The sequence below is a fragment of the Oryctolagus cuniculus genome, chromosome 13 (assembly GCF_051225735.1).
Source record: "Oryctolagus cuniculus isolate XC-2025 breed Fujian yellow rabbit chromosome 13, ASM5122573v1, whole genome shotgun sequence".
NCBI lineage: Eukaryota > Metazoa > Chordata > Mammalia > Lagomorpha > Leporidae > Oryctolagus > Oryctolagus cuniculus.
In genome coordinates, this window is record NC_142879.1 from 38,339,063 (window position 1) to 38,364,435 (window position 25,373).

Below are 25,373 nucleotides of genomic sequence, written 5' to 3' on the forward strand. Positions count from 1 at the left end.
CTGCTGCTTGCAACAATGGCTTCCCAGACCAAGGTGCAGCTGGAGTCCTGCAAAAAGGCTGGAAGATTAGAAGGTGTAAGAAAAAAGGAGTTAGACAAAGCAGACAGTCCAAGAAAACAAAGACCCTGCAGGCTCTGCACAGCTTGGAAGCAAATTCCAGTCACTCTTACAAACCTTCTTCATGGGGCTGGCATTGTGGCATAGTAGGCTAAGCTTCTGTCTGCAGTGCCTGCATCCCACATGGACGCCGGTTGGTGTTCCAGCTGCTCTTCTTCCAATCCAGCTGCTATTGCCTGGGAAAGCAGTGAAAGGCGGCCCAAGTGCTTGGGCCCCTGCACCCACATGGGAGACCCGGAAGAAGCTCCTGGCTCCTGACTTCATTTCAGCCCAGCTCCAGCTGTGGCAACCATGTGGGAAGTGAGCCATAACTCTACCTCACAAATGAATAAATAAAATCTTTTAAAAAAATAAAAAAAAAACCTTCTTCACAAAGGATCTTCACAGTATCAGTTCTTGGTCTTCCCACCTACAACAGTTGCTAAGAGGAGCAGGTACATTTCAGTTAGAGGGGTTTGTCTATAATGAGCCAGAACAGGAGAGAAAGGCTGAAAGAAACTAAGACTCTCAAGCGCAAGGGAGACAAGAGTCAGGCAAAACTCACCAATCAATTGTAGTGTGGGCTCTAGGCTCTCGCTCCAGGCTCCTGGCTGAATTGCCACTCATTTGCTGGGGTGGCCCCTGGCTACGCCTGGTCCTGGTTCTTCTCTCTGTTGCAAAAAAGAATTAAAGGAGGAGATGGAGATAAAGGTGAGCAGAGAAGCAGGTTTTTGTTGTTGTTGTTTTTTTGTCTTTTTTTTTACTTGAGAGGCAGAGTTAGTTAGAGAGAGAGACAGACCAGAGAGAAAGTTCTTCCAAGTGCTGGTTCACTCCCCAAATGGCCACAATGGCCAGAGCTGAGCTGATCCAAAGCCAGAAGCCAGGAGCTTCTTCCAGGTCTCCCACATGGGTGCAGGGGCCCAAGCACTTGGGCCATCTTCTGCTTTCCCAGGCCATTAGTGGAGAGCTGGATTGGAAGTGGAGCAGCTGGGACTTGAACCAGTATCCATATGGGATACCGACACTACAGGCAGCAGCTTAGCCTACTATGCCACAGTGTCAGTCCCTGGAGCTGCCTTTTTATACTACAGAGGCATACAGAGTGGTGTCTGGATCAGAGTTTAGCTGAATATTCAATATCTGGGGGAGGAGCCTACGTACCTCCCATTCTCATACCCTTTTTCCAGGAATTCTTAGAAATGTCAAGGACTCAGGTGCATGATGGAAGAGGGAGTGTTAGTTGTAGCAATTCTATTATAGTGATAGTATAATGACCTGAAGGTCATTTGGGGGCACAGCCTGCAGTCATATTGAATGTTTCCAGCTGGTACTGGTTCTAAGTTTGCAGCATAGAGGGACTTTGGTTTCCACAGCACAGAATGGTAGGCGGCAGGGTTAGGGCACTGGGGAACTACACTGGGGAACTACAGTGACAGAAGGGGAACTACAGAAGGGAGATTTGAGTAGCACCTGGGAAGGAGTTTTGACATGCAGACCAGGTTGTCATGTGGGTTGTGTGCAGACCAGGTTGTCATGTGGGTTGTGTGGCTGCCACATGGGCTGGCCTGATTCGTCATGACACGGGCTACACTGCTATGCAGGGGGCCATGCAGGGTGCAGCAGGCAGAATAGGGTAGCAGGGTGGTGCTGGCAAACCTCTGCTCCTCTTGCTCTCCCTGCCTCCATCATTTATGGGCCACTGTGGTTTTAGAGGGCTGTCTGATTACCCTTTTCCTTGGTTTATTAAAATGTCTCCTTCTGTTGGTCTAACACACAGCTGTTAGGCTCTTCTAATTGCTGGCTAATTGCTACTGTTTTTGACAATATCCTGGAGCATAAATTGCCAGGTCTCAAACTGGCGTCCATGTGGGATGCTGTCACTGCAGGCAGCAGCTTTACCTGCTACATTACAGCATAAGCCCTTTTTTTAATATTTTATTTTATTTATTTGAGAGGTAGAGTTACAGACAGTGAGAGGAAGAGACAGAGAGAATGGTCCTCCATCTGCTGGTTCACTCCCCAAATGGCCGCCAACGGCCAGAGCTGAGCTGATGCAGAGCTAGGAGCTTCTTCTGGGTCTCTCACATGGGTGCAGGGGCCCAAGGACTTGGGCCATCTTCTACTGCTTTCCCAGGCCCTAGCTGAGAGCTGGATCAGAAGAACAGCCAGGACCAGAACTGGCGTCCATATGGGATGTTAGCACTACATGCAGAAGATTAACCTACTGCACCACAGCAGTGGCCCCTCTCTTTGTTTATTTTTAAAGATTCATTTACTGGGGCTGGCGTTGTGGCGGAGCTGGTTAAGCCGCTACCTGTGATGCCAGCATCCCATATGGGTGCATTTCAAGGACAGGCTGCCTCACTTCCAATCCAGCTCCTTGTTAATATGCCTGGGAAAGCAGTGGAGGATGGTCCAAGTCCTTGGAGCCCTGACACCTACATGGGAGACCCCAAAGAAGCCCCTGGCTCCTGGCTCGGCCCAACCCTGGCTGTTGTGGCCATTTGGGGAGTGAACCAGTGGATAGAAGATCTCTGTCTCTCTCTTTCTACCTCTCGTTCTCTTTCAGTAACAGGAAGGAAGGAAGGAAGGAAGGAAGGAAGGAAGGAAGGAAGGAAGGAAGGAAGGAAGGAAGGAAGGAAGGAAGGAAGGAGAGAATACAGAATACAAACTGTGGTGGTATATTAAAAAACATTTAATTAAAAAAACATGGTAATAGGCCCAGCACCATGGCTCAATAGGCTAATCCTCCGCCTGCGGTGCCGGCACACCAGGTTCTAGTCCAGGTCGGGGTGCTGGATTCTGTCCCGGTTGCCCCTCTTCCAGGCCAGCTCTCTGCTGTGGCCAGGGAGTGCAGTGGAGGATGGCCCAAGTGCTTGGGCCCTGCACCCGCATGGGAGACCAGGAGAACCTGGCTCCTGGCTTCGGATCAGTGCCATGCGCTGGCCACGCTGCGCCGGCCACAGTGCACCGGCCACAGCGCGCTGGCCGCAGCAGCCACTGGGGGGTGAACCAACAGAAAAGGAAGATCTTTCTTTCTCACTGTCCACTCTGTTAAAAAAAAAAAAATGCTAATAGATGCTGATTTTTATGGAAGCTTTTTTGATTCTTTTGAAATGATCATGCAATTCCTCCCTTTAAGGTGCTTTGCTACCAATTTTGCATCCTAAGTGAGAGGAGGGATGGACAAGAAGGAGTAGGATTGGTTAGCTCTTGGAAGTCTCAGAGAAGGCCTGTGTTTGGCATGCTGGGTAAACAGTAGAACTGTAGCTCAGTTCTCAGCAGTAGTTAGGGAAGTTTCTAACCCATGGGCCTGAGCACTCAGAATCCTGCGCAGCCTCTCATGCAGGAGGAATGCAGACCAAAGAGACAATCCCTCCAGAGGAGTGAGGCCCTCAAGGCCTGAGAGGGGGTGTGGTCTGGCAGAAATGCGGGGTCTGGAGGAGACAGGGGACACTTGTGTGACTACAGATATCAGTACTGGATGGCCCTGGAACTGGCAGGACCAACTACACTAAGCCAACAGGGAAGAGATCAGAGCAGCCCAAGTGTTGGGGCAGGAGTTGGGTGCAGCGGTCAAGTCGCCCTTTGGGATGCTTGCACCCCTTACTGGAGTGCCTGCTAGTGTGCACCCTGGGGGTCAGCGGTGATGGCTCAAGTACTTGGGTTCCTACCACTCTTATGGGAGACTCAGCCGGAATTCTGGGCTCCTGGTTTCGACCTGCTCAGCCCCGGCTGTTGCAGGCATTTGGGAAATGAGCAGCAAACAGAGGGGTGTGTGTGTGTGTTTCTCTGTCACCCTGCCTTTCAAATAAGTGAAAAATAAAATCTTTGAGTGGGTGTTGTGGCACAGCAGGTTAAGCAACATCCCACATCAGGGCGATGATTAGAATCCCGACTGCCCAGCTTCTGAGCTACCTTCCTGCAAATGCACCTAGCAAAGCAGTGGAGGGTGGCCCCAAGTACTCGGGCCCCTGCCACCCATGAGGGAAGCCTGGACTGAGGTTCTGACTTCTGCCTTCAGCCTGGCCCAGCCCTAATCATTATGGCCATTTGGGGAGTAAACCAACAGGTGGAAGATCTCTCTCGCTTTCTCTCCTTATCTGTTACTTTCACTTTCAAATACATAAATCTTTTTTTAAAAAAAGAGTTGTCCATACAAAAATCAAACATATGGAAAAAACGTTGATTTCGAAAGTATGACAGTCTACATCTGAAATCTATGTCATCTGAAATTTCCTAATATCATCTGGGACTACTGAAATTTACCACAGCTTTTAACAGAAGACTGGATAATGTCTTTCCAGAATAACTAGTATGATGGATTGTCTTGAGGCAAATTACTTGGCAAGACATGAGGAAAAGATGTGAAAGCTTGATAACACATGAAGAACTTTACTGCCAAAGAATTTTATGCACACTTTTTTTAGCTTATTTTTGTGTTGTGTACACATAAAGAACTTTTAAAAGTTTAAAGAGCCAGCATTGTGGTACAGTGGGTTAAGCTGCTGTTTGCAAAGCCAGCGTCCCTCATCAAGAGTGCCAGTTTGAGTCCTGACTGCTCTGCTTCTGATCCAGGTTCCTGCTAACGTGGTAATGAGGAAGGCAGAGGACAAAGGCCTAAATATTGGATCCCAGCCGCCTGGATGGGAGAGTGGATGGAGTTCCTGGCTTCAGCCCGGCCCTTGGAGAATCAACCAAGGAATGAAAACTCTGTCTCCCTCTTTCTGTCACTGCGCCTTTCAAAGTCCTCAGTCCACATCACTCTGTAGCTCAGTTCTCAAGCTTTTCTTTAGAGCGTCAAAACACACTGTTTTTCAAAAATCTGCATTGAGAAGGATTTAACAAAAACCAAGCGCTTCTCAACCTTCTCCCCGGACTTGCACTTACTCTACCACAATGTAACCATTTCTTGGGTGTCTATTTCAAACACATTTTATGACCATCCTAGGAAACACGCGTGAGTATTATATACCCACTATGTGTGCGGGCTCTCTCCCCTCACACCTGCCCTTCTGTATTTAGCAGTACATTTTAGCGAAGAATTCATAATACGTGGCAACTATTTTTAGTGGTGGCTAAGCATAACACTATACGGTAAAATGCTCTAAAAGCGTTCTTTTCAAAAACTTATCACTTTAAAGTAATACTATTACCACACTTAATAGCCTCCAATTGACATGTGAATTAAATTATCTCATCAATTGAACTTTGACTCTTGGAATCAGAGGCTACACAAGGCCACCGCACGGCAACTGGCGGACAGGGCTTTCTGAGTTCCTTTAAATCTACAGGTTTTCCCATCCCACGTTTCCCCTCACAGCCCACTCCAGCGCTCCCCGCCGTGGGCGCTGCTGCGTGGTTCCGTCTCCTACCCATGAGCAGGCGAGCGAAGGGCTGACGAGACCCGGCTGCGCGCATGGGGTGCGTGCGCGGTGCGCTCGCTCGGGCGCGAGCACGCTTCTTGGCTTCTCAGAGTTTTTTTTCCGGATGGAGCGGTAGCGACCCCTCAGGACCCGACGGGCGCCCGCCCTCAGGCAGCGGCGGCTTCCGCGACCCGCGCGGGGTTGCTCAGCCACGGGGCGAGCCTTCACGCACAGCGCCGCGTTCCCGACCGGTTCCTCCTCTCGCAACAATGGTGTTTTCTTTCCCCTTGATTAGCTTTTAATTGCCACACGCTCCGCATTTTTTTCCTGACGTATGAGTTCTAGAAGGCAGCCAAAAATGGCTCAATGGATAATTTGCTTTTAAAAATTAAACAAAGCCTGGGCCGGCTGCCATTTATCCGAGCCAAGGATCCTCGTGACGCGCTGGAGCCGAGCCATCCCCGGCCCCCGCAGCCCCCTAGGCGCTGGAGCGGCCGCCTTATCTGCGCGGGGGCCCTTCTTTCCTTCCTCCTCCCCGAGGCACTCGCGACGCCCAGGAACTCCGAAGGCCCAGAGGTCGCACAGCCCGGAGCCCAGCGCCACGCGGCCGCAGAACGCGCGCCCGGCCCCGCGCCGGGGTCTCGCGGCGCCGCGCGCCCAGCCCTCAGCCGCAGCCGGCGGGCGGCCGGGCGGGGCGGGGCGGGGCCTCGCGGCTCCACCCCCGCCTCGGTCTTTAGGGCCGCTCCGCCTGCCGGCGCCGGCCGGAGCCGCGGAGCTGCAGCCACTTCGGAAGAGCCGCCCGGGAGCGAGAGTCCAGAGCGCGCCCGCGAGCCGCCGCCGCCATGGGGAGCCGCGTTTCGCGGGAGGACTTCGAGTGGGTCTACACCGACCAGCCCCACGCCGATCGGCGCCAGGAGATCCTAGGTGAGGTCCGGCCGGCGCCCCGTTATGTGCGAGCGCGGCCTCCCGCCTCGGGGGCGCGCTCTCTCCGCGCAGGCCCTGCGCGGCCCCGGGCGCCTCGGCCGCCGCTCCAACCCCGCCGGCCAGTGGGCCGGGGCCGTGCGGGACCTGCCGGAGCGAGGTGCGGGCCCGCTGGGGAGGGATGCGTCCGCCCCGCGCGGCCCCGACGACCCTACGGCAGGCGCTTCCGGGGCTCTCGGGTGGGCGCCGTTTCCTCCGCGGCTGGAGCGGCCCGGGCGAAGCCTAGCGGCCGGGTGTGCGAGGCCGGGCGTGGTCCTCGGGCATCCCCGGGCCCACACTGGGCCCAGCTCCCGGCGTCAGACCGCGGGGCGGGGTGCTGGTTCGGGCCCTGTGACCCCGGAGGACACGGTCCTGGTGCGCTCCTGCCTCCCGTCCTGTTGATCCTCGTGACCAGCCTGGGACGCAGGAAGGGCAGCTTCATGAATGCTTTCCATCCATCCCGGGCTTGTGGGTGAAAAGACTGACATAAGACTAGCCGAGCCGGGAAAATCGTGCATTCTAGCCTGCTGCTTCCCTGCCTAAGGCTTCCCTGCCCTAAGGCCTTTTGCACCACACTAGGCCTTGCTGAACCCTCTGTATTTATATAGCGCGTTCAATTATTTCTCCCCCTGGCTACTCTTTTCCCTTTCAAATAAATAAATAAAAGAAAAAGACATCCTTCATCCATTGGCTCACTCCCCAAATGCCCGCAGTAGCCTGGGCCTCGCCGGTTGGTAGCCAGGAGCCAGGAACTCCATCCGGGTCTCCCACATGGGTGGCAGAGGTTTCAAGTCCTTTAGCCATGGTCTGATGCCTCCTTGAGCCGTCACCTGCACATTGGCAGGAAACTGGAACACGAGCCAGGACTTGAACCCAGGAGCTCCTGTATGGGAATGCAAGCTTCCCCAGTGGCCTCTTAATCACTTCCCGAATTCCCACCCCTCCCAGGTTAGCGTGGTGAGGTACGTGCAGGGCATTGTGTTGAGTGCTTTACAGACATTGCCCAATTTAATCTTCCCTCTTAGTGTGACCAGGTTGGTGTCTCCATTTTAACAGGTGAAGTAAGAGCTAAGTAAATGCTAAAGGAAAGGTTCAAATCTGGATTAGACTGTCTCTAAACCATGGTGGGGTTTTTTTCAATATTTATTTTTATTTATTGGAAATGCAGAGTTACAGAGAGAGAGATTTTACATACACTGGTTCACTCCCTGCATGGCCACAACGGCCCAGGCTAGGCCAGGCTGAAGCCAGAAGCTAGAAGCTTCATCCGGGTCTCCCAGGTGAGTGCAGGAGCTCAAGCATTAGGGACATCCTCCACTGCTTTCCTAGGCAATTAGCAGGGAGCTAGTTCAGAAGAAGAGCAGGAGCTGGCGCTGTGCTGTCTCAGTGCTGGTTTGAGTCCTGGCTGCTCCACTTCTGATCCAGCTCTCTGCTAATGCATCTGGGAAAGCAGTAGAAGATGGCCCAAGTGCATGGACCCCTGCACCCGTGTGGGAGACCCAGAAGAAGCTCCTGGCTTCGGGCTTCTGAGTGGTCCAGCCCTGGCCATTGCAGCCATTTGGTGAGTGAACCAGCAAATGGAAGATCTCTGTCTCTCTCCCGTTCTCTCTCTCTGTATCTCTTCCTTTCAAATAAATATCTTTTTTTTTTTTTTTTGAAGTGGAGCAGCCAGGACTCCAGCAGGCTGCGGCGGCAGCTTAACCTGCTACACTACAGAGCCAGCCCCTAAATCATGTTTTAATCTCTAATACTATTTCTTCCAAAATTGAAGGGACTAATGGGTGATGAGTTGAATATGAAGAATTCTTCTACACATTATTTTCCTAGTTTTTCTTAACAACATGTATTTGCTGCTTGAAAAGAAAAACCAAGAGAAGAGCCCAGTTATTGTGGGAGTATCCAGAGTTAGAAATGCATGCTTTCATGAGCAGTGGATCTCATTAAAATGTCGAACACTGAATCAGTACATTAGGAGCATGAATATTTACAGTTGCTTATTAAGGGCAGTTCTTTAAGTGAGTTCAGGTTCTCATATTGTTCCTCTCTATTAAAATGTATATTGCACAAATTACTTACACATATTTGATATGAGATAGCATATGATACATTGTAGCTGTGCCGTATTTACCTGTTGTGGAGGAGTAGTCTTGTAAAAACCAACTTCTGAATCCTGGAATTCAGCCATCTGTGTCATATTCAGATGATCAAGGAAGCAGAAAGGTGCAGGCTGATGCTTATCTCAGCCCTGAGCCTTTTTCCCTGAACTTAGGATCACTCACTCTTTACTTGCAAAGCAGAAGGACTGTGTATTTCTCAGTGAAAATAAATTTTCCATGCAGGTGTAAATGCTGCTCAGTGTTGCATTTCAGGGTAATGGAATAACTGTAGAAAGATACTAATCTAGAGATTTGTTTAAATTACACTTAAACGATCAGATATTTCTCAAGTAGGTCAGGTTTTTTGGGGGGGTGAAGAAGCTTGGTAGGACGTAGGTGTGACAAGGCCGGCATCTGTCTCTCTGCCCTTGAAATAAAGTGAAACTAAATAAATGTAAAAAGGCCTCTGTTTGGAATTAATAGACCATCATTAGTGGGTCAAATAAGAATAAATCCCAAGAAGGGCTTCTTTTACTGCTGATCTTCACAGAGAGACAGTATGTGATACTTGAAAAGTTTCATGGAAAATGGAATTAAAAAATAAGTTTATTTGGTGCAGGAAAAATGAAAATCCATGTGTAGTTTTTTCATGACACATCTAATATCCCTGATATGCATGGGGGTTTTTTTGTACCAAAGTAAACTTTTACTTCCATTTTCTGTGAACTTTTTGAAGTACCTAAATAATAGATTTAATGATACTTAATCACATTCACCCATTTCAAGTGTACATTTTAGTGTTTTTTGTATATTCACAGTTACGCAAGTACAATCCCCAATTTCAGAACATTTCATTGTCCCAGAAAGATCCCTGCACCTGTTGGTGGCTGGCTTCCTAGACCCTAGTCTCACCCTAGTTCAAGGCACCACTTACCTACTTCCTGTGCCTGGAAACTTGCCTATGCCGGACATTTGATAGGAATGAAATCCTGTAGTACGTGTTCCTTTCAGACTGCCTTCTTTCACTTTAAGGTTCATCCGTGTTGTAGTGTCTGTCCTTACCTCCTTCCTGTTTTGGTGGCTTTTACTTATTGGTTGGCTTGTTTCCTCTTTTTTGGCTATTGTGACAGTGCTGTTGTGAGCGTTCATGTGCAAGTTGATGGTTGGATATATGTTTCCATTTCTCTTGAGTGGCTCTCTTGGAACGGAAGTGCTAGTGCTTGTCTATGTTTAACATCTGGAAGAACTTCCAAACTGTTTCCCAAAGCTGCTGTACCATTTCACATTCCCATCAACAGTGTGTGAAGGTTACTGTTTTTCCACATCTGAAGAGTTTCATAGGTTAAGTCTGTGATCCATTTAGAGTTAATTTTTGTGTATGATGTAATGAAGGGATCCAACTTCATTCTTTTTTTCTTAAGATTTGTTTCTTTTTATTTGAAAGAGTTACAGAGAGAGGGAGACATCTTCTATCTGCTGGGTCACTCCCCAAATGGCAGCAACAACCAGGAGCTTCTTCCAGGTCTCCTGCATGGGTGGCAGGAGCCCAAGAACTTGGGCCATCCTCCTCTGCTTTCCCAGGTGCATTAACAGGGAGCTAAATTGGAAGTGGAGCAGGGGCAGGCACCATGGCTCACTTGGTTAATCCTCTGCCTGTGGTACTGGCATCCCATATGGGCATCAGGTTCTAGTCCCGGTTGTTCCTCTTCCAATCCAGCTCTCTGCTGTGGCCCGGGAGGGCAGTGGAGGATGGCCCAGGTGCTTGGGCGCCTGCACCCACATGGGAGACGAGGAAGAAGCACCTGGCTCCTGGCTTTGGATTGGCGCAGTGCACTGGCCGTTGTGGCCATTTGGGGAGTGAACCAACGGAAGGACGACTTTTCTCTCTGTCTCTCTCTCTCTCACTGTCTATAACTCTACCTGTCAAATAAATAAAAAAAAAAAAAAAAAAAAAAAAAACTTAGAAAAAAGGGAAGTGGAGCAGCCAGGACTTGAACTAGCATCCATGTGAAATGCCAGTGCTGCAGACAGTGGCTTAACCTGCTGCACCACAACACGGGCCCCCTAACTTCATTCTGTTGCACATTAATAATCAGTTCTAGAAAAGACTATTTTTTCCTCATTTAATTTTACTATCACCATTGTAGTACTCATTTTTATAGACTGTACCAGCTTTGTGAAAATTCAGTTCAGAATTCCATGGAGCAAACTGACTAATCTGGAAGGACTGTGAGTACAGGTTTGATTTTAGGATTCCTCCAAAATGTGTATTATTCTCTGCCATTCCTTGTCAGAGGTGTTAATTTCATTAGGTTTTGTAAAATAAGGTGAATATGCTGGAGCTTTGTCTAATTAAACATAGAAACAATATTTTAATACAAAAGAATATGGAACTCCTAGATTTTGAGGTTAGTTTTTCCTACATAAATTCTCAAACTGTTCGACATGTTGTTTTATAATTTTACTAGCAGAATAAACTACTGTGGTAAATACTTAATAAAGTCCAAGGAGTATTATTTGAAGAAAAGGTTAATGTGTTAATTGAATGGTAACTGCTGAATTGTTAGGTGCTTTTCTCTGCTTCTGATATTTTGCTTGTTTTTTTCTTTCCAGCAAAGTATCCAGAGATAAAATCCCTGATGAAACCTGATCACAACCTGATATGGATTGTAATTATGATGCTTCTCACCCAGTTGCTGTCGTTTTACTTAGTAAAGGACTTGGACTGGAAATGGGTCATATTTTGGGCCTATGTCTTTGGCAGCTGCATTAACCACTCAATGACTCTGGCTATTCATGAGATTTCCCACAATATTGCCTTTGGCAACTACAAAGCCTTACGGAATCGCTGGTTTGGAATATTTGCTAATCTTCCTATTGGGGTCCCGTACTCCATCTCCTTTAAGAGGTACCACATGGACCACCACCGCTACCTGGGAGCTGATGGCATAGATGTGGATATCCCTACCGATTTTGAGGGCTGGTTCTTCTGTACCACTTTGAGAAAATTGATCTGGGTTATTCTTCAGCCTCTGTTTTATGCTTTCCGACCTCTCTTCATCAACCCCAAACCAATTTCTTACCTAGAAATTATCAATACTGTAGTCCAGATCACTTTTGACATTCTAATTTACTACTTTTGGGGAATTAAATCTTTAGTCTACATGTTGGCAGCCACCCTACTTGGTCTGGGTTTGCACCCAATTTCTGGACATTTTATAGCTGAACATTACATGTTCTTAAAGGGATATGAAACTTACTCGTATTATGGGCCTCTGAATTTACTTACCTTCAATGTGGGTTATCATAATGAACATCATGACTTCCCCAACATTCCTGGAAAAAATCTTCCACTGGTAAGTATCGTTTTTGATGCATATTTGATTTCTGTTGGCATGCAATCAAAATCAGCTTTGACTTGCTCATTTTGAAAGGAATCTAGTACATTTTGTCAGGCTAAGCTGCTCACAAAAATAAATAAATAAATAAATAAATAAATAAATAAATAAAATAAAGGGTGAGGGGGCAGCCAACATTATATTGCAACAGGTTAAGCTGGAGTGCCGTTCCAGTCCTGGCTGCTCTGCTTTCGATTTAGCTTCCTGCTGATGTGCCTGGTAAAGCAGCAGATGACTCAAGTGCGTGGGTTCCTGCCACCCATATGGGAGACCAGGATGAAATCCCTGGCTCCTGGCTTTGGCCTGGTTGCAACCTCGGTGTTATGGCTGTTTGGAGAGTGAGCAGATAGAAGACTTGTATGTTGAGGATTATCTTACTTGGTTTTCCTCACTGACTACCTGATTTTCATTTCCTAAATTATAGTCGTTACAATGCTTAAAACCAATGCAGTCAGTTTTTTAATAGCTTTATTATCGCTCATATATACAACACACCCATTTAAAGTAGACAATCCAGGGGCTAGGGTTGTGGTGCATCAGGTAAAGCCACCGCCCGAAATGTAGGTATCCAATTTGGGTGCCAGTTTGAGTCCTGGCTGTTCCACTTCTGATCCAGCTCCCTGGTTAATGGCCTGGGAAAACAGCAGAAGATGGCCCAAGTGCTTAGGGCCCAGTAGCCACATGGGAGACTCACATGGAATTCTGGACACTTTTTTTTTTTTTTTTTTTTTTTTTTGACAGGCAGAGTGGACAGTGAGAGAGAGAGACAGGGAGAAAGGTCTTCCTTTGCCGTTGGTTCACCCTCCAATGGCCGCCACGGCTGGCGTTCTGCGGCCGGCAGACCGCACTGATCCAAAGCCAGGAGCCAGGTGCTTCTCCTGGTCTCCCATGGGGTGCAGGGCCCAAGCACTTGGGCCAGGGCCATCCTCCACTGCCTTCCCGGGCCACAGCAGAGAGCTGGCCTGGAAGAGGTGCAACCGGGAAAGAATCCGGCACCCCAACCGGGACTAGAACCCGGGGTGCTGGCGCCGCAGGTGGAGGATTAGCCTATTGAGCCGTGGTGCCGGCCAGAATTCTGGACTTCTGCTTTTGGCCTGGCCCAACCCCAGGTGTTGTGGCCATTTGGAAAGTGAACCAGCAGATGGAAGATCTTTGTGTGTGTGTGTGTGTCTACTTTTCAAATAAATAAATCCTTAAAAATAATAAAATACCAATGGCTTTTTGGTATATCCAGTTACCCATCCATTACTGTAGTGAATTTTGGAACACTTTCATCACAGTTAACCGTTAATCTCTTAATTAAAAAATTTTTTTTGGCTGGCGCCGCGGCTCACTAGGCTAATCCTCCACCTGTGGCGCCAGCACCCCGGGTTCTAGTCCCAGTTGGGGCACTGGTTCTGCCCTGGTTGCTCCTCTTCCAGTCCAGCTCTCTGCTGTGGCCCGGGAAGGCAGTGGAGGATGGCCCAAGTGCTTGGGCCCTGGACCTGCATGGGAGACCAGGAGGAAGCACCTGGTTCCTGGCTTCGGATCAGCACAGCGCGCCGGTCGTAGCAGCCATTTGGGGGGTGAACCAACAGAGGGAAGACCTTTCTCTCTGTCACTCTGTCTCACTGTCTAACTCTGCCTGTCAAAAAAAAATTTTTTTTTAAGTATTTTTACTGAGCTTTACAATTCACAGAACACTTTTTTTTTTTAAGTATAGTTTTTGCATTTGCACACAACCTGGTAAAGTACATAGACATACACTTTCAACTTGATGGCAGAGCTACACACTTGTTAAGTGTTTAATTTCTGTCTAGTTGGCATGCCACAATGATTGATTAGTATTTGTAAGATCTCTGGCAGAGTCAGGTGTGATCTTTACATCTTAGGTGGCATACCTGCAGCATGTACTTTAGTAAGGTCAACTTAATTGAATTGCATGTATTTGTCATTCGTTTGGTCATTAACGTTAGAGGTTCAAGTGTATTCAACTCTTCAAATACAACTTTTTTTTTTTTTTTTTTTTTTTTCTGAATTTCCTAACAGCTGGGGTCAGGGGGGATACACGCACATGGTGTGTGTGTGTGAGGATAGGGGGCAGGTCTCTTGGTTTCCCTTCTCATAATTCACCTGTCATCTGTGATAGGTCTCAGTCATACTCCGTGTTTTTCCCTTCCAGGTGAGGAAAATAGCAGCTGAATACTACGACAACCTCCCCCAGTACAATTCGTGGATAAAAGTCCTGTACGACTTTGTCATGGATGATACAATAAGCCCCTACTCAAGAATGAAGAGGCATCAAAGTGGGCAGGAGACGCTGGACTGAAGAGCAGCCCAGCCAGAGAACGTGCTCTCTGCAGCCCCAGAGCCGATGAAGTGGAACTGTGCGGCACTGCTGAGGCGCTGCCGTGGTATGGCTTCTCAGTGCTGGCCGGAAGCCCACCTGGCTGTCCACAGTCGGCCTGTCTCCAGTGCTCTCAGCTTTGCTCGCAGGAAGCTTGCCCATTGTATGTTGTCCCCCATGTGTCAGTGTCTTCACGCACGTCTGTCATTTTGTAAGCATATAATAAATCAGCTCATTTCTAGTATGTTATTTTCACTATAAAGTTTTACTATATTAATAAACAGCTAATAAACTGAACTATTAATCACAGTATATTAGTATTACGTTTTTGCATTTCACTGTATTATATGGTAACCTGGATACTGGAGACATCTTACTTTAAAATTTGTTCCAAAATAGATTTTTTTTAAAGGCCTGAGTTAGAAGGTAGGCATTTGGTGTGGCATTTCCGTCACTGCTTAGGACACCTGCATCCTAATTGGCGTGCTTGGCTTAGCTCCAAATCTTTTGTTTCCTATCCAGCTTCCTGCTAGTGCATACCCTGGGAGGCAGCAGATAATGACTCTGGTATATGGGTCCCTGCCACCCATGTGGGAGACCTACATTGAGTTCCAGGCTCCTGGCTTTGGCCTGGCCTACCTTAGCTGCTGCAGCACTTGGGGCAGTGAACCAGAAGGTGGAAGACTCTGCATCTTTTTGTCTTTCAATTAAAATGAAAATAAAATCATTTTAAAAAGCCTGTTAATATAGGTTGAGATGAAAATATCTTCCTATAAGCTAATTGTTCATTTTTGCTGTCCTATGTGGAACCTAAAGTTGACACTGCTGAGTCCTGTACAGCCTTACCCATAAAGTATTCAATTTAACATGTCCAGCATTCAGCTTCCTTTTTCAGATGCACTGACTGTCACCTTAGAAGTAGTTCAGCAGTAGTTCAGCTAGGTCAGAGGAGGATGGCCCAAGTGCTTGGGCCCTGCAGCCGCATGGGAGACCAGGAAGAAGCATCTTGCTCCTGGCTTCGGATCGGCGCAGCACGCCAGCCGTAGTGATCATTTGGGGAGTGAACCAATGGAAAAGGAAGACCTTTGTCTCTGTCTCTCTCACGGTCTAACTCTGCCTGTCAAAAAAAAAAAAAAAAAAGTAGTAGTTCAGCTGGGAACAGACCTTGTGGCATAGCAGGTTAAGCCACTCTTTGAGATATCTACATCCCAAATGTGAACCCCAGGGATTGAGTTCTGCCTCTGCTTCTCATCCAACTTGCAGCTACGATAGTCCAGGAAGGCAGTAGGTGATGGCTCTTGAGCCACTGCCACCAACGTGGGTGACCTGGATGGAGTTCCTGACTCCTGGCTTTAGCCTGGCCCAGCTCCAGCTTTTGCAGACACTTGGGAAGTCAACCAGTGGGTAGAGGATAAGTATCTCTCTGTGGCTCTGCCTTTCCAGTAAATAAAAATATTTCAAGTGACAGTTTTATGGTTTCCCCTTACAGTGGAAACTAGTCATGATCCAGTGGAAGACAGTTGGTCTCAAGTACTAACAAGTATCATGGCTGTTAGGCTGGCAGTCCTGGCTACCTCAACCGTGTCACTTGGGTTAATTTAGTACAATGTGGTGAAGTACTTTAAAAATTCATTAGCGATTTCATAAAGTATAACATCCTGACCCCTGAGGGTGGAATAAAGAGTGGAGTCCTGGGGTAACATAGTGGCACAGTAGGTTAAGGTGCCACCTGTGATGCCGACATCCCATCTAAATGCTGGTTCGATTCCTAACTGCTCCACTTCCAATCTAACTCCCTGCTAATTTGCTTGGGAAGGTTCAAGTACTTGTGGTCTTGCTACCATGTAGGAGTTCCAGGACCCTGGCTCCAGCCTGGCCCAGCCCCAGCCATTGCAGCCATTTGGAGAGTGAACCAGTGGATGGAAGATCACTCTTTCTGTTCTCCCTCTCTCTAACTCTGCCTTTCAAATAAATAAAATAAATCTTAAAAAAAAAAAAAGAAGAAGAAGAAGAAGAAACCGGCGCCCCGGCTCACTAGGCTAATCCTCCGCCTTGTGGCGCCGGCACACCAGGTTCTAGTTACGGTCGGGGCGCCAGATTCTCTCCCGGTTGCCCCTCTTCCAGGCCAGCTCTCTGCTGTGGCCAGGGAGTACAGTGGAGGATGTCCCAAGTCCTTGGGCCCTGCACCCCATGGGAGACCAGGAGAAGTACCTGGCTCCTGCCATCGGATCAGCACGGTGTGCCGGCCGCGGAAGCCATTGTTGGGTGAACCAACAGAAAAGGAAGACCTTTGTCTCTCTCTCTCGCTGTCCACTCTGCCTGTCAAAAAATAAAAAAATAAAAAGAAAGAAAGAAAAAGATCCAGCAACCAGGCCAGTCAGGAAGGCGAGGAGCAAGTCCAAGGAACCAGGCGGTGGCTTTGCCTGAGTTGTCCGTTCTGCATTCTCACGTCCCTCAAGGCTCTCAGCGGCCTTGTGTCACCATGCTGACTCCCCAGCAGGTCCGGTGCCACTGTGTGCCCTCCGCAGAGGGCCTGTTTCTCACCCTAACCAAGCTGTTCTCTAAACAGACGCTGTTTCCCTCTGAGATTTTAACTCCTAAAGGGCACGGCATGTCTATTTCTCTATTTTCCAGAACTAGCAGGGTCTGCAGTGCTCAACGTAAGTGTTTAATAAATGGAGAGAGTACTGGAATGCGAGAGACTTTATCTAAGATAGAAACACAGTCAAAAAGGGTGTTTCATTTAGAAGCATGGCATCTTGAAAACAAAGGATATTTACAGAGAATCCTTACTTTTACAGGTTGGTAACAAAGTGGTGGAGTTTTCGTCGTTGTTTTTGTGTTGTTTTGTTTTAATATTTACTTATTTGAAAGACTGTGAGAAAGAGAGATCTACCATCCACTGATTCACTCCCCAGATGGCCACAATGCCCAGGGCTGGCCAGACGGAAGCCAGGAGCCAAAGACTTCTTCCGGGTCTCCCATATAGATGCAGAGGCCCAGGTGCCTGGGCCATCCTCCACTGGTTGCCCAGGTACATTAGCAGGGAGCTGGATCGGAAGTGGGCACTCAAACCAGTGCCCATTTGGGATGCTGGCACTGCAGATGGAAGCTTACCTCACCTCGCCACAACACTGGCCCCAGTGCCAGGTGTTTTATAAACCTAAGTCTCAACACTTCTACGGTGTAAGGAGTACTATTAATATCTTTACTTTGTAGATGAGAAAACTGAGCTGCAGAGAGACCAAATAACTGGCCCAGGGTCACACTTAGTCAGGTGTGAAAATAGAATCTGAAATGCAGAGTGTGACTAAGCCAAAACTCTTGGCCCCGCACCCCCTGGTTTGATGAGCCCGGTCCTAGAAACAGGCATGGGGATGAAAACCATAGGTGCTCACCCTGCTGGCTTATTGATGACTTCTGTGCCAGAGGCTGAGCTGCGTCTCTGTATCCCAACTCTTAGCAATCTAAAATTTTAATATGGGGCTAATGTTGTGGCACAGTGAGTTAAGCTACCACTTGCAATACTGGCATTCCATAATGGAGCTCTGGTTCCCATCCAGCTCCCTGCTGATGTGCCTGGGAAAGCAGCAGCAGATGACTTGGGCCCCTGCCACCCACATGGGTGACCAGTTTGTTGTTCCAGGCTCCTGGCTTTGGCTTGGCCCAGCCCTGGCTGTTGTGGCCATTTGGGGAGTAAATGATTTATTAGATGGAAGGTTCTCTCTATCTCTCCCTTCTCTTTCTCTTTCTCCCTTCTCTCTCTCTCTTTCTCTCTCTCTCTCTCTTTCTCTCCCCCCCCCCCCCGTCACTCTGCCTTTCAAATAAATAAATTTTAAAAAATCAGGTGGTGGGGCTGGCACCATGACACAATAGGTTCTCCACCTTCAGCGCCGGCATCCCATATGGGTGCCGGGTTCTAGTCCCAGTTGCTCCTCTTCCAGTCCAGCTCTCTGCTGTGGCCAGGGAGGGCAGTGGAGGATGGCCCAAGTGCTTGGGCCCCTGCACCCGCATGGGAGACCAGGAAGAAACACCTGGCTCCTGGCTTTGGATCGGTGCAGCGCGCCGGCCGTAGCATCCATTTGGGGAGCGAACCAACGGAAGGAAGACCTTTCTCTCTGTCTCTCTCTCATTGTCTATAACTCTACCTGTCAAATAAAAAAAAAATCAGGTGGGACAAAATTGTAATACAAAGTAATAAACATTTAAGTCCTTAGCAAAAATGTACTCATTTATTCATTCTACAGGCTGTTGACCAAGGATTCCAGTAGGCAGTGAGGATATGAAGAGAAAACATGGGCCCAAGTCAAGGAGCTGGCACTCTAGTGTTGGGAGGTGCACATGAAATCAGCATTCAGTGACCAAGGACTCACCGCGCCAAACAGGAGTCGGGCTGTGGCTGGGACCAGGTGGCCAGGACGGTGGCGCTACACTGTTATCAGCGCTCAGGCAGGCCGCACGCACGTGCAGATTTTCAGTTTAATCCTTGTCGGCCTGAGGAGGCAAGCCTTATCTCCTGTGCTTGGTGCAGGAAGCCAGCCAGAAGGTAACTAGCCTGGGGCGTCACACCCTGAGCCAGGGCAGAAGCCAGGAGGGTCAAAGCCTGTGTTCTGTCTATTTTCCCTCTTCTCTGGCTGACTTAGAAGCTCTTTGTTTGGACAAGGAAATGTGTTGTTTCCTGTTGGGAAGATATTCTAGGAGCCTTATTCATCTGGAATAAAGCAAAAGCAAGCTGATGACCTAGGGCTGGAGAGGCAGGGAGAAGACAGCAGCCACGCCTTCAGAATGCAAGAGCAGCGCTAGCAGGCCCCTCAGAGCCTCAGGGCTGCGATGCGAGGAGCAGGTGGCTGAGGCACCTGGCACAGAGGCTCTGGCGGAGGGAGGAGGGGGTGCCTGAGGCTGATTGGTGAGAGCTGGGTGCTATCCAGGGCCAGGGGGAGGGGCACACGTGCAAGGGGTGTTAGCAGGCAGGACAGCCCCAGGGAGTGCGCTGACGGGGAAGAAGGCGCTGGGTTTGACAATATGTGGATTCCAGGACAGAGCATGCAAGTACACAGCCAATGCCACGGTTGAAGAAATAAGAGGACTAGGAGCATCATCTGGGAAAGGCCAGGTAGGTTTCTGCCAAGTTTTATCTGAATTGGCGAACAGCCTCTGAGGCTTGGAGCTGAACTCAGCTGAGGGGAAAGGGTTTCAGGTGCATCCCTGTGGGTAGGAACGTAGTTGCTAAAACAGGCACGTATAAATTAGCACACAAGACCAAAAGCTAGAGGTCAAAGGCAGAGGCTGTAACTGTGGCTGCACGGAGTGCTGGGACAGACAGGACCCCGATGGGAAGAAAGGTGGAACCCAAAGAAACAAGCAGCCTTTTTACAGAGTAAAGAGTGGATTGGGGCCGGCGCTGTGGCGCAGCGGGTTAAAGCGCTGGCCTGAAGCATCAGCATCCCATACGGGCGCCGGTTCTAGTCCTGGCTGTTCCTCGTCCGATCCAGCTCTCTGCTAGGGCCTGGGATAACAGCAGAAGATGGCCCAAGTCCTTGGGCCCCTGCACCCATGTGGGAGACCCGGAAGAAGCTCCTGGCTCCTGGCTTCAGATCAGCACAGCTCTGCCATTGCGGCCATCTGGGGAGTGAACCAGCGGATGGAAGGCCTTTCTCTCTCTCCCTCTCTCTCTCTCTCTCTCCTGCCTCTCTGTAACTCTGACTTTCAAATAAATAAAATAAATCTTTAAAAAAAAAAAAGAGTGGATTATCAGAGCTGGTGTGTGGTGTAGTGGGTAAAGCCACTGCCTGTATCCCATACAGGTGCTGGTTCAAGACCTGGCTGCTCCTCTTCCGATCTAGCTCTCTGGTATGGCCTAGGAAAGCAGAGAAAGATGGCCCAAATGCTTGGGCCCCTGAACCCAGGTGGGAGACCCAGAAGAAGCTCTGGGCTTCTGGCTTTGGCCTGGCACAGCCCCAGCTGTTGAGGCCATTTGGAGAGTGAACCAACGGATGGAAGAGCTCTCTCTCCCTCTCTGTAACTCTATTTTTCAAATAAATAAGAAATTTTTTTAAAGTAGATTATCAGTCATTAGTTACAGATCTCTGTAAACCTCGGGAAAAGAAAAATAGATGCACTGTGACAAAGGCCTAAAGGAATTGAACTACGCTTAGTGTTGGGTTCTGAATCGTTACACATCAGAAGTTGCTAAAGCAAGGAGGTTAGGTTCCCCTGTTAGGTTATTATGAAAGTCTACTCCACTAGGTCACCAGGAAGGGTTCTAGACGCTGCCCAGTCACCCCTCATTTGTCCAGTGTCTGGTTTGAGCCTTACATGATGCTTTCTTAATAGCTGAGACTGGTGTGTGTGTGTGGTTGTTTTTGTTTTTGTTTTGTACAAGGTGTCTCATTCTCCCCCCACCCTAAGCTCTTAGCCATAACCACCCACGGAGAAATCGGCTCTTCCCCTCCAGGCTGGGCGTTAGGCAGAAAGCGGCTTCCTGGCTGTTGCTGTCTTTCGAAAGAGCACTTTCAGGTCAGCTGGCCATATTTTGGGTGGACGTGTGCTTCAGCTCCAGCAATTCCCAGTGCCAGCCCACGAAAACCTGGTCAGAGCTGGTCTGCCTCATTCTGGCCACACCCAAGGCTGGGGGCTGGGGGCCGAGGGCTGGTCACCACAGGGGATGGCCCGTGGAGGCCGCCTCGCACTGGCCTGCCTGGGGGAAGGAGCCCAGCAGAGCGCCCCGGATGGCAATGGGTCTTCTCCACGGAGACTCAGCTCACTGCGTCCGGCTTTGAGGACACTTTCAGAACAACTGCACATTCTTATCATCCTTCGATTTCCTAAAAGCCGTGTTTCATCTCTTGTTAACTTCGCAAAAACAGACAAATAGGGATGGGTACTGAAAGGAAAGGACACCACAAAACACACCGAACACCGGAGTGAGGGAAACGGTTCATTGTCGCGTCGGGGAAACGCGAAGGGCTGCCTCCCCGTGCACAGCGAGAACAGCCTGTGCTGGGAGAACAGCTCTTAGATAGCTTTGCAGAGGTGAGGGAGTGGGAGCGGCAAATCCCGTTAGGGTGGGGGTGGAGCTGACGCTTGTGATTGGGCTATTGGGTCACCTGACTGCTAGCAAGCCACGCTGGGCTTAGGAAGATGGTACCATTTTACTAACAGGTGTTCTGTAGCAGCAGGTTAAGTGGCGACTTGAAACACTCACATCCCATATTTTGGAGAGCCAGTTCCAGTCCTGGCTGCTCTGCTTTCGATCCAGCTGCCCCTTGCTAGTGCACCTGGCAAGAAGCAGAGGATGGCTCAAAGATTTGGAGTCTCTGCCATCCATGTGGGAAACGTGGATGGATTCCTGGCTTCTGGCTTCAGCCTGGCCCAGTCTTGGCTGTTGCAGGTATTTGGGGGAGTAAAACAGTGGATGGAAGTGCACTCTCCTTCTCTCTCTCTCTCTCTGATTTTGAAATAGAGAAATAATCTTTTAAAAATAAATAAATAAAAGGGGCAGGTGCTGTGACGCAGAAGGTTAATGCCCTGGCCTGAAGCACCGGCATCCCATATGGGCTCTGGTTCAAGACCCGGCTGCTCCACTTCCAATCCAACTCTCTGCTATGGACTGGGATAGCAATAGAAGATGGCCCAAGTCTTTAGGCCCCTGCACCCACATGCGAGACCCGGAAGAAGCTCCTGGCTCCTGGCTTCGGATCAGTGCAGCACTGGCCGTTGTGGCCAACTGGGGAGTGAACCTTCCGATGGAAGACCTTTCTCTCTGCCTCTCCTCTCTCTATGTAACTCTTTCAAATAAATAAATAAATCTTTAAAATTAAATAAATAAAAGCAAAATAATTCACCAAACATCAAGGCTAAATGACAAATTCAACAAATCCTGGAGGGTTTTTCCTGTTTTCCTCTCCCTACCACACCAGCCTCTGCCGTTTTCTGTGGGAAGAGGACACTTTGCCTTCAGAGCACCTGATTTCTCCCCGGGTTCCCTAGGCCGTGCCCAGCCCCAGCCCCAGCCCCAGCCCCAGGCCCAGGCCCAGCCCTAGCCCCAGGCCCAGGCCCAAGCTTTCCAACCAGTCTGAAGCAATTTGCAGCACTTGTTTCCACCAAAGGGAGGGGCTGGCCAAGGAAAGAGCAAAAGGAAAATTTCAAAACCTCCTTAGACCTTCAGGAGTGAGCTGGCTTTTAGCTCCTTGGCCTGGAGTCCTTGCTCTTCTGACTGGGGGTGAGATGCCACTCGAAGGCTGCCATCCCCTGAGCACATGAGCCCTGTATCCATGGGTCTGTTTTTCTTTCTTTTTTTTTTTTTCTTTTTTTTTTTTTTTTTGCAAGGCAGAGTGGACAGTGAGAGAGAAAGAGGCAGAGAGAAAGGTCTTCCTTTGCCACTGGTTCACCCTCCAATGGCCGCTGCGGTCGGCACACTGAGGCCGGCGCACCGCGCTGATCCGAAGGCAGGAGCCAGGTACTTATCCTGGTCTTCCATGAGGGTGCAGGGCCCAAGGACTTGGGCCATCCTCCACTGCACTCCCTGGCCACAGCAGAGAGCTGGCCTGGAAGAGGGGCAACCGGGACAGAATCCGGCGCCCCGACCGGGACTAGAACCCGGTGTGCCGGCACCGCTAGGTGGAGGATTAGCCTAGTGAGCCGTGGCGCCAGCTGGGTCTGTTTTTCTATCCATGAGTCTTTTTCTTTTCTTTTTTTAATTTAAGATTTATTTACTAGAGACATAGAGTTACAGACAGTGAGAGGGAGAGACAGAGCGAGAGGTCTTCCATCCACTGGTTCATTCCCCAGATAGCCGCAACAGCTGGAGCTGAGCTGATCCGAAGCCAGGAGCTTCCTCTGGGTCTCCCGCATGGATGCAGAGGCCCAAGGACTTGGTCCATCTTCCACTGCTTTCCCAGGCCACAGCAGAGAGCTGGATTGGGAGTGGAGCAGCCGGGACATGAACCAGCGCCGGTTCTAGTTCCTGCCACTCCCTTCCAATCCAGCTCTCTGCTGTGGCCTGGGAAAGCAGTGGAAGATGGACCAAGTCCTTGGGCCTCTGCATCCACATAGGAACTAGAACCGGCGCCCATGTGGAATACCGGCACTGCAGGTGGAGGATTAATCTGCACCACAGTGCTGGCCCCTTGTTGTCTCTTTGAGGAGCAGAGCCAAGTGTGATCATAAACCAGGAAAACAGCCATCCTATTTCGATTGAATTTAGCAAGATTATCTTTCTTTTTAAATTTTTGTAAACATTTTGAAATTTTTTCATTTATTTTTTATTTAAAAAACATTTATTTATTTGAAAGGCATAGTTACAGAGAAAGAGAAAGAGAGACAGAGAGAGACAGGTCTTCCATCCACTGGTTCACTCCCCAAATGGCCACAACAGCCAGGGCTGGGCCATACTGAAGCCAGGAGCTTGGAGATTCTTCTGGTCTCCCATGTGGGTGTAGGGGCCCAAGCACTTGGGCCATCTTCTGCCACTTTCCCAGGTGCATTAGCAGGAAGCTGGATTGGAAGTGAAGCATCTGGGACTAGAATTGGTGCCTATAAGGGATGCCAGCATTGCAGGTGGTGGCTTAACCCATTATGCCACAATGCTGGCCCCTATTTATTTGAAAGGCAGAGTTACACAGAAAGAAGGAGAGATAGAGAGGGAGAGAGGGAGGTATCTTTCATCTGCTGGTTTACTCCCAAAGTGGCCACAAAAGCCAGGGTTGAGCTAAGATTGGCAGATGACAGCCAGGAGCCAGGAGCTGCTCCTGGGGTCTCCCACGTGGGTTCAGGGGCCCAAGTACTTGGGCCATCCTCCACTGCTTTCCTAGGTGCATCAGCAGGGAGCTGGATCAGAAGTGGAGCAGCCGGAACTTGAACCGGTGCACATATGGGATGCCAGTGTGCAGGCGGCAGCTTGACCTGCTATACCACAGCTGAGCATTATCTCCTCCATATGTCCTTCTAATACACACAATATGGAGTAGGTAATCTTATCTCCATCTGAAGGAGGAGGACACTGAGAATCACAGACACTAGGTAACTTGCATCAAGTTGATTGCCAAGAAATGGGCAGAACAAGAAACTGATTTGAATTTGTATTGCTGCAAACTGGAGCCCTGGCCACTGCACCATGGCACCACCCTTCAATCATAGACCCACACCTCTACAGAAACCTCTGTTTGCACACATATGGAAGAAGGGGCTGGGCGATGGTGCCGTCTGGACGGTTGGGAATTCGGGCGTCTGAGGGCTCTGCAGATGGGGAGGCTGCTCCGTGGGGAGTGCTAAGCCCCATCCACTCCCTGTGTGGCGCTGTTCTTGGAAAGCAGTGCAGGCGCATGGTTGCATTCCATGCACTGACACTGCACCAGTCCCATCTGGACCGGGCAGCCCTGAAGGTTACTAGGCTCTGGAGGTTTGCTGAGTAAATTAACAACATAAGCAAAGGTATGGGAAGAACTTTAACCTACCCCACAGAATGAGATGTTAAGAGGTCTAACTATTTCTGAGAACTAAAGTGTCAATTCTGCCTGTCGCAGGGAGCAGTTGGACACCCACAGCCTCCTTACTTCCAGACGCATCGTGGGTACTGACAGCCAGATGCACACAGACACTGCGCTGACTTCCTTGTGCAGGAAGAATCTGCACATTGGTACTATCTCCACTATGCAGCCAAGGAAAGAATATTGAAGTCATACAGACAAAACGCATAGCCAGTGTCTATACTCAAAGTCTACACCGAGGATGGCCCAAGTCCTTGGGTCCCTGAACCCCATGGGAAGACCCAGAGGAAGCTCCTGGCTTCAGATCAGCACAGCTCTGGCTGTTGTGGCCTTCTGGGGAGTGAACCAGTGGATGGAAGACCTCTCTTTCCCTCTCTGTGTAACTCTTTCAAATAAAAGAATCTTGAAGAAAAAAAAAAAGTCTACACTGATTGTATGGCAGGAAGCGAGTGACTGAGGTTAGCATCATGGTAGAAATAGCCTTACCGAGCACACTACAAGGAAGCAACAGGCAAGCAGGTCAGGTGGGAGCTGACTCCTGCTGTAGCATGTTGTCCAGGGGTTTACCCGGAGCCTCAGTCCCGTCTTAGGGTGGTTATTGCCACAGCAGCAGGCATGGCAGCCAGAGCCTTGCGTTGCAACAT

At 49.3% G+C, this 25,373-nt stretch overlaps 2 protein-coding genes and 2 long non-coding RNA genes across 6 annotated transcripts in view; 2 read left to right on the forward strand and 2 right to left on the reverse strand.

Annotated features, from left to right (window-relative positions):
• Positions 1–6,107, reverse strand: part of LOC127483435 (uncharacterized) — a 47,370-nt gene extending 41,263 nt beyond the window's left edge. Inside the window, exons 1-2 of one of the 2 annotated variants that reach the window (XR_007909640.3) lie at positions 5,472–6,107; positions 662–767 (exon numbers count right to left, since the gene is read on the reverse strand). This is a non-coding gene — a long non-coding RNA (uncharacterized LOC127483435). The remainder of the gene's footprint in view (positions 1–661; positions 768–5,471) is intronic. The other variant, XR_016218879.1, reaches the window with a different exon arrangement.
• A 114-nt stretch (positions 6,108–6,221) lies between these two features.
• On the forward strand, positions 6,222–14,554 carry DEGS1 (delta 4-desaturase, sphingolipid 1). The gene is made up of 3 exons (XM_051820597.3): positions 6,222–6,386; positions 11,132–11,874; positions 14,078–14,554. The coding sequence occupies exons 1-3, from the start codon at positions 6,305–6,307 to the stop codon at positions 14,222–14,224; spliced, it is 972 nt and encodes a 323-aa protein (XP_051676557.1). The 5' UTR covers positions 6,222–6,304; the 3' UTR covers positions 14,225–14,554.
• Positions 14,555–18,297: 3,743 nt separating this feature from the next.
• LOC127483433 (uncharacterized) lies at positions 18,298–19,983 on the forward strand. Its single transcript, XR_016218880.1, has 3 exons — positions 18,298–18,788; positions 19,278–19,355; positions 19,735–19,983. It is a non-coding gene; the product is annotated as an uncharacterized LOC127483433 (long non-coding RNA).
• A 1,184-nt stretch (positions 19,984–21,167) lies between these two features.
• The window catches only part of NVL (nuclear VCP like), a 109,951-nt gene continuing 105,745 nt past the window's right edge, over positions 21,168–25,373 (reverse strand). For both annotated transcript variants that reach the window (XM_051820594.3, XM_070055378.2), the window contains one exon: positions 21,168–21,519. In XM_051820594.3, coding sequence (XP_051676554.1) covers positions 21,511–21,519 — 9 coding nt within the window. In that variant the 3' untranslated portion in view covers positions 21,168–21,510. The remainder of the gene's footprint in view (positions 21,520–25,373) is intronic.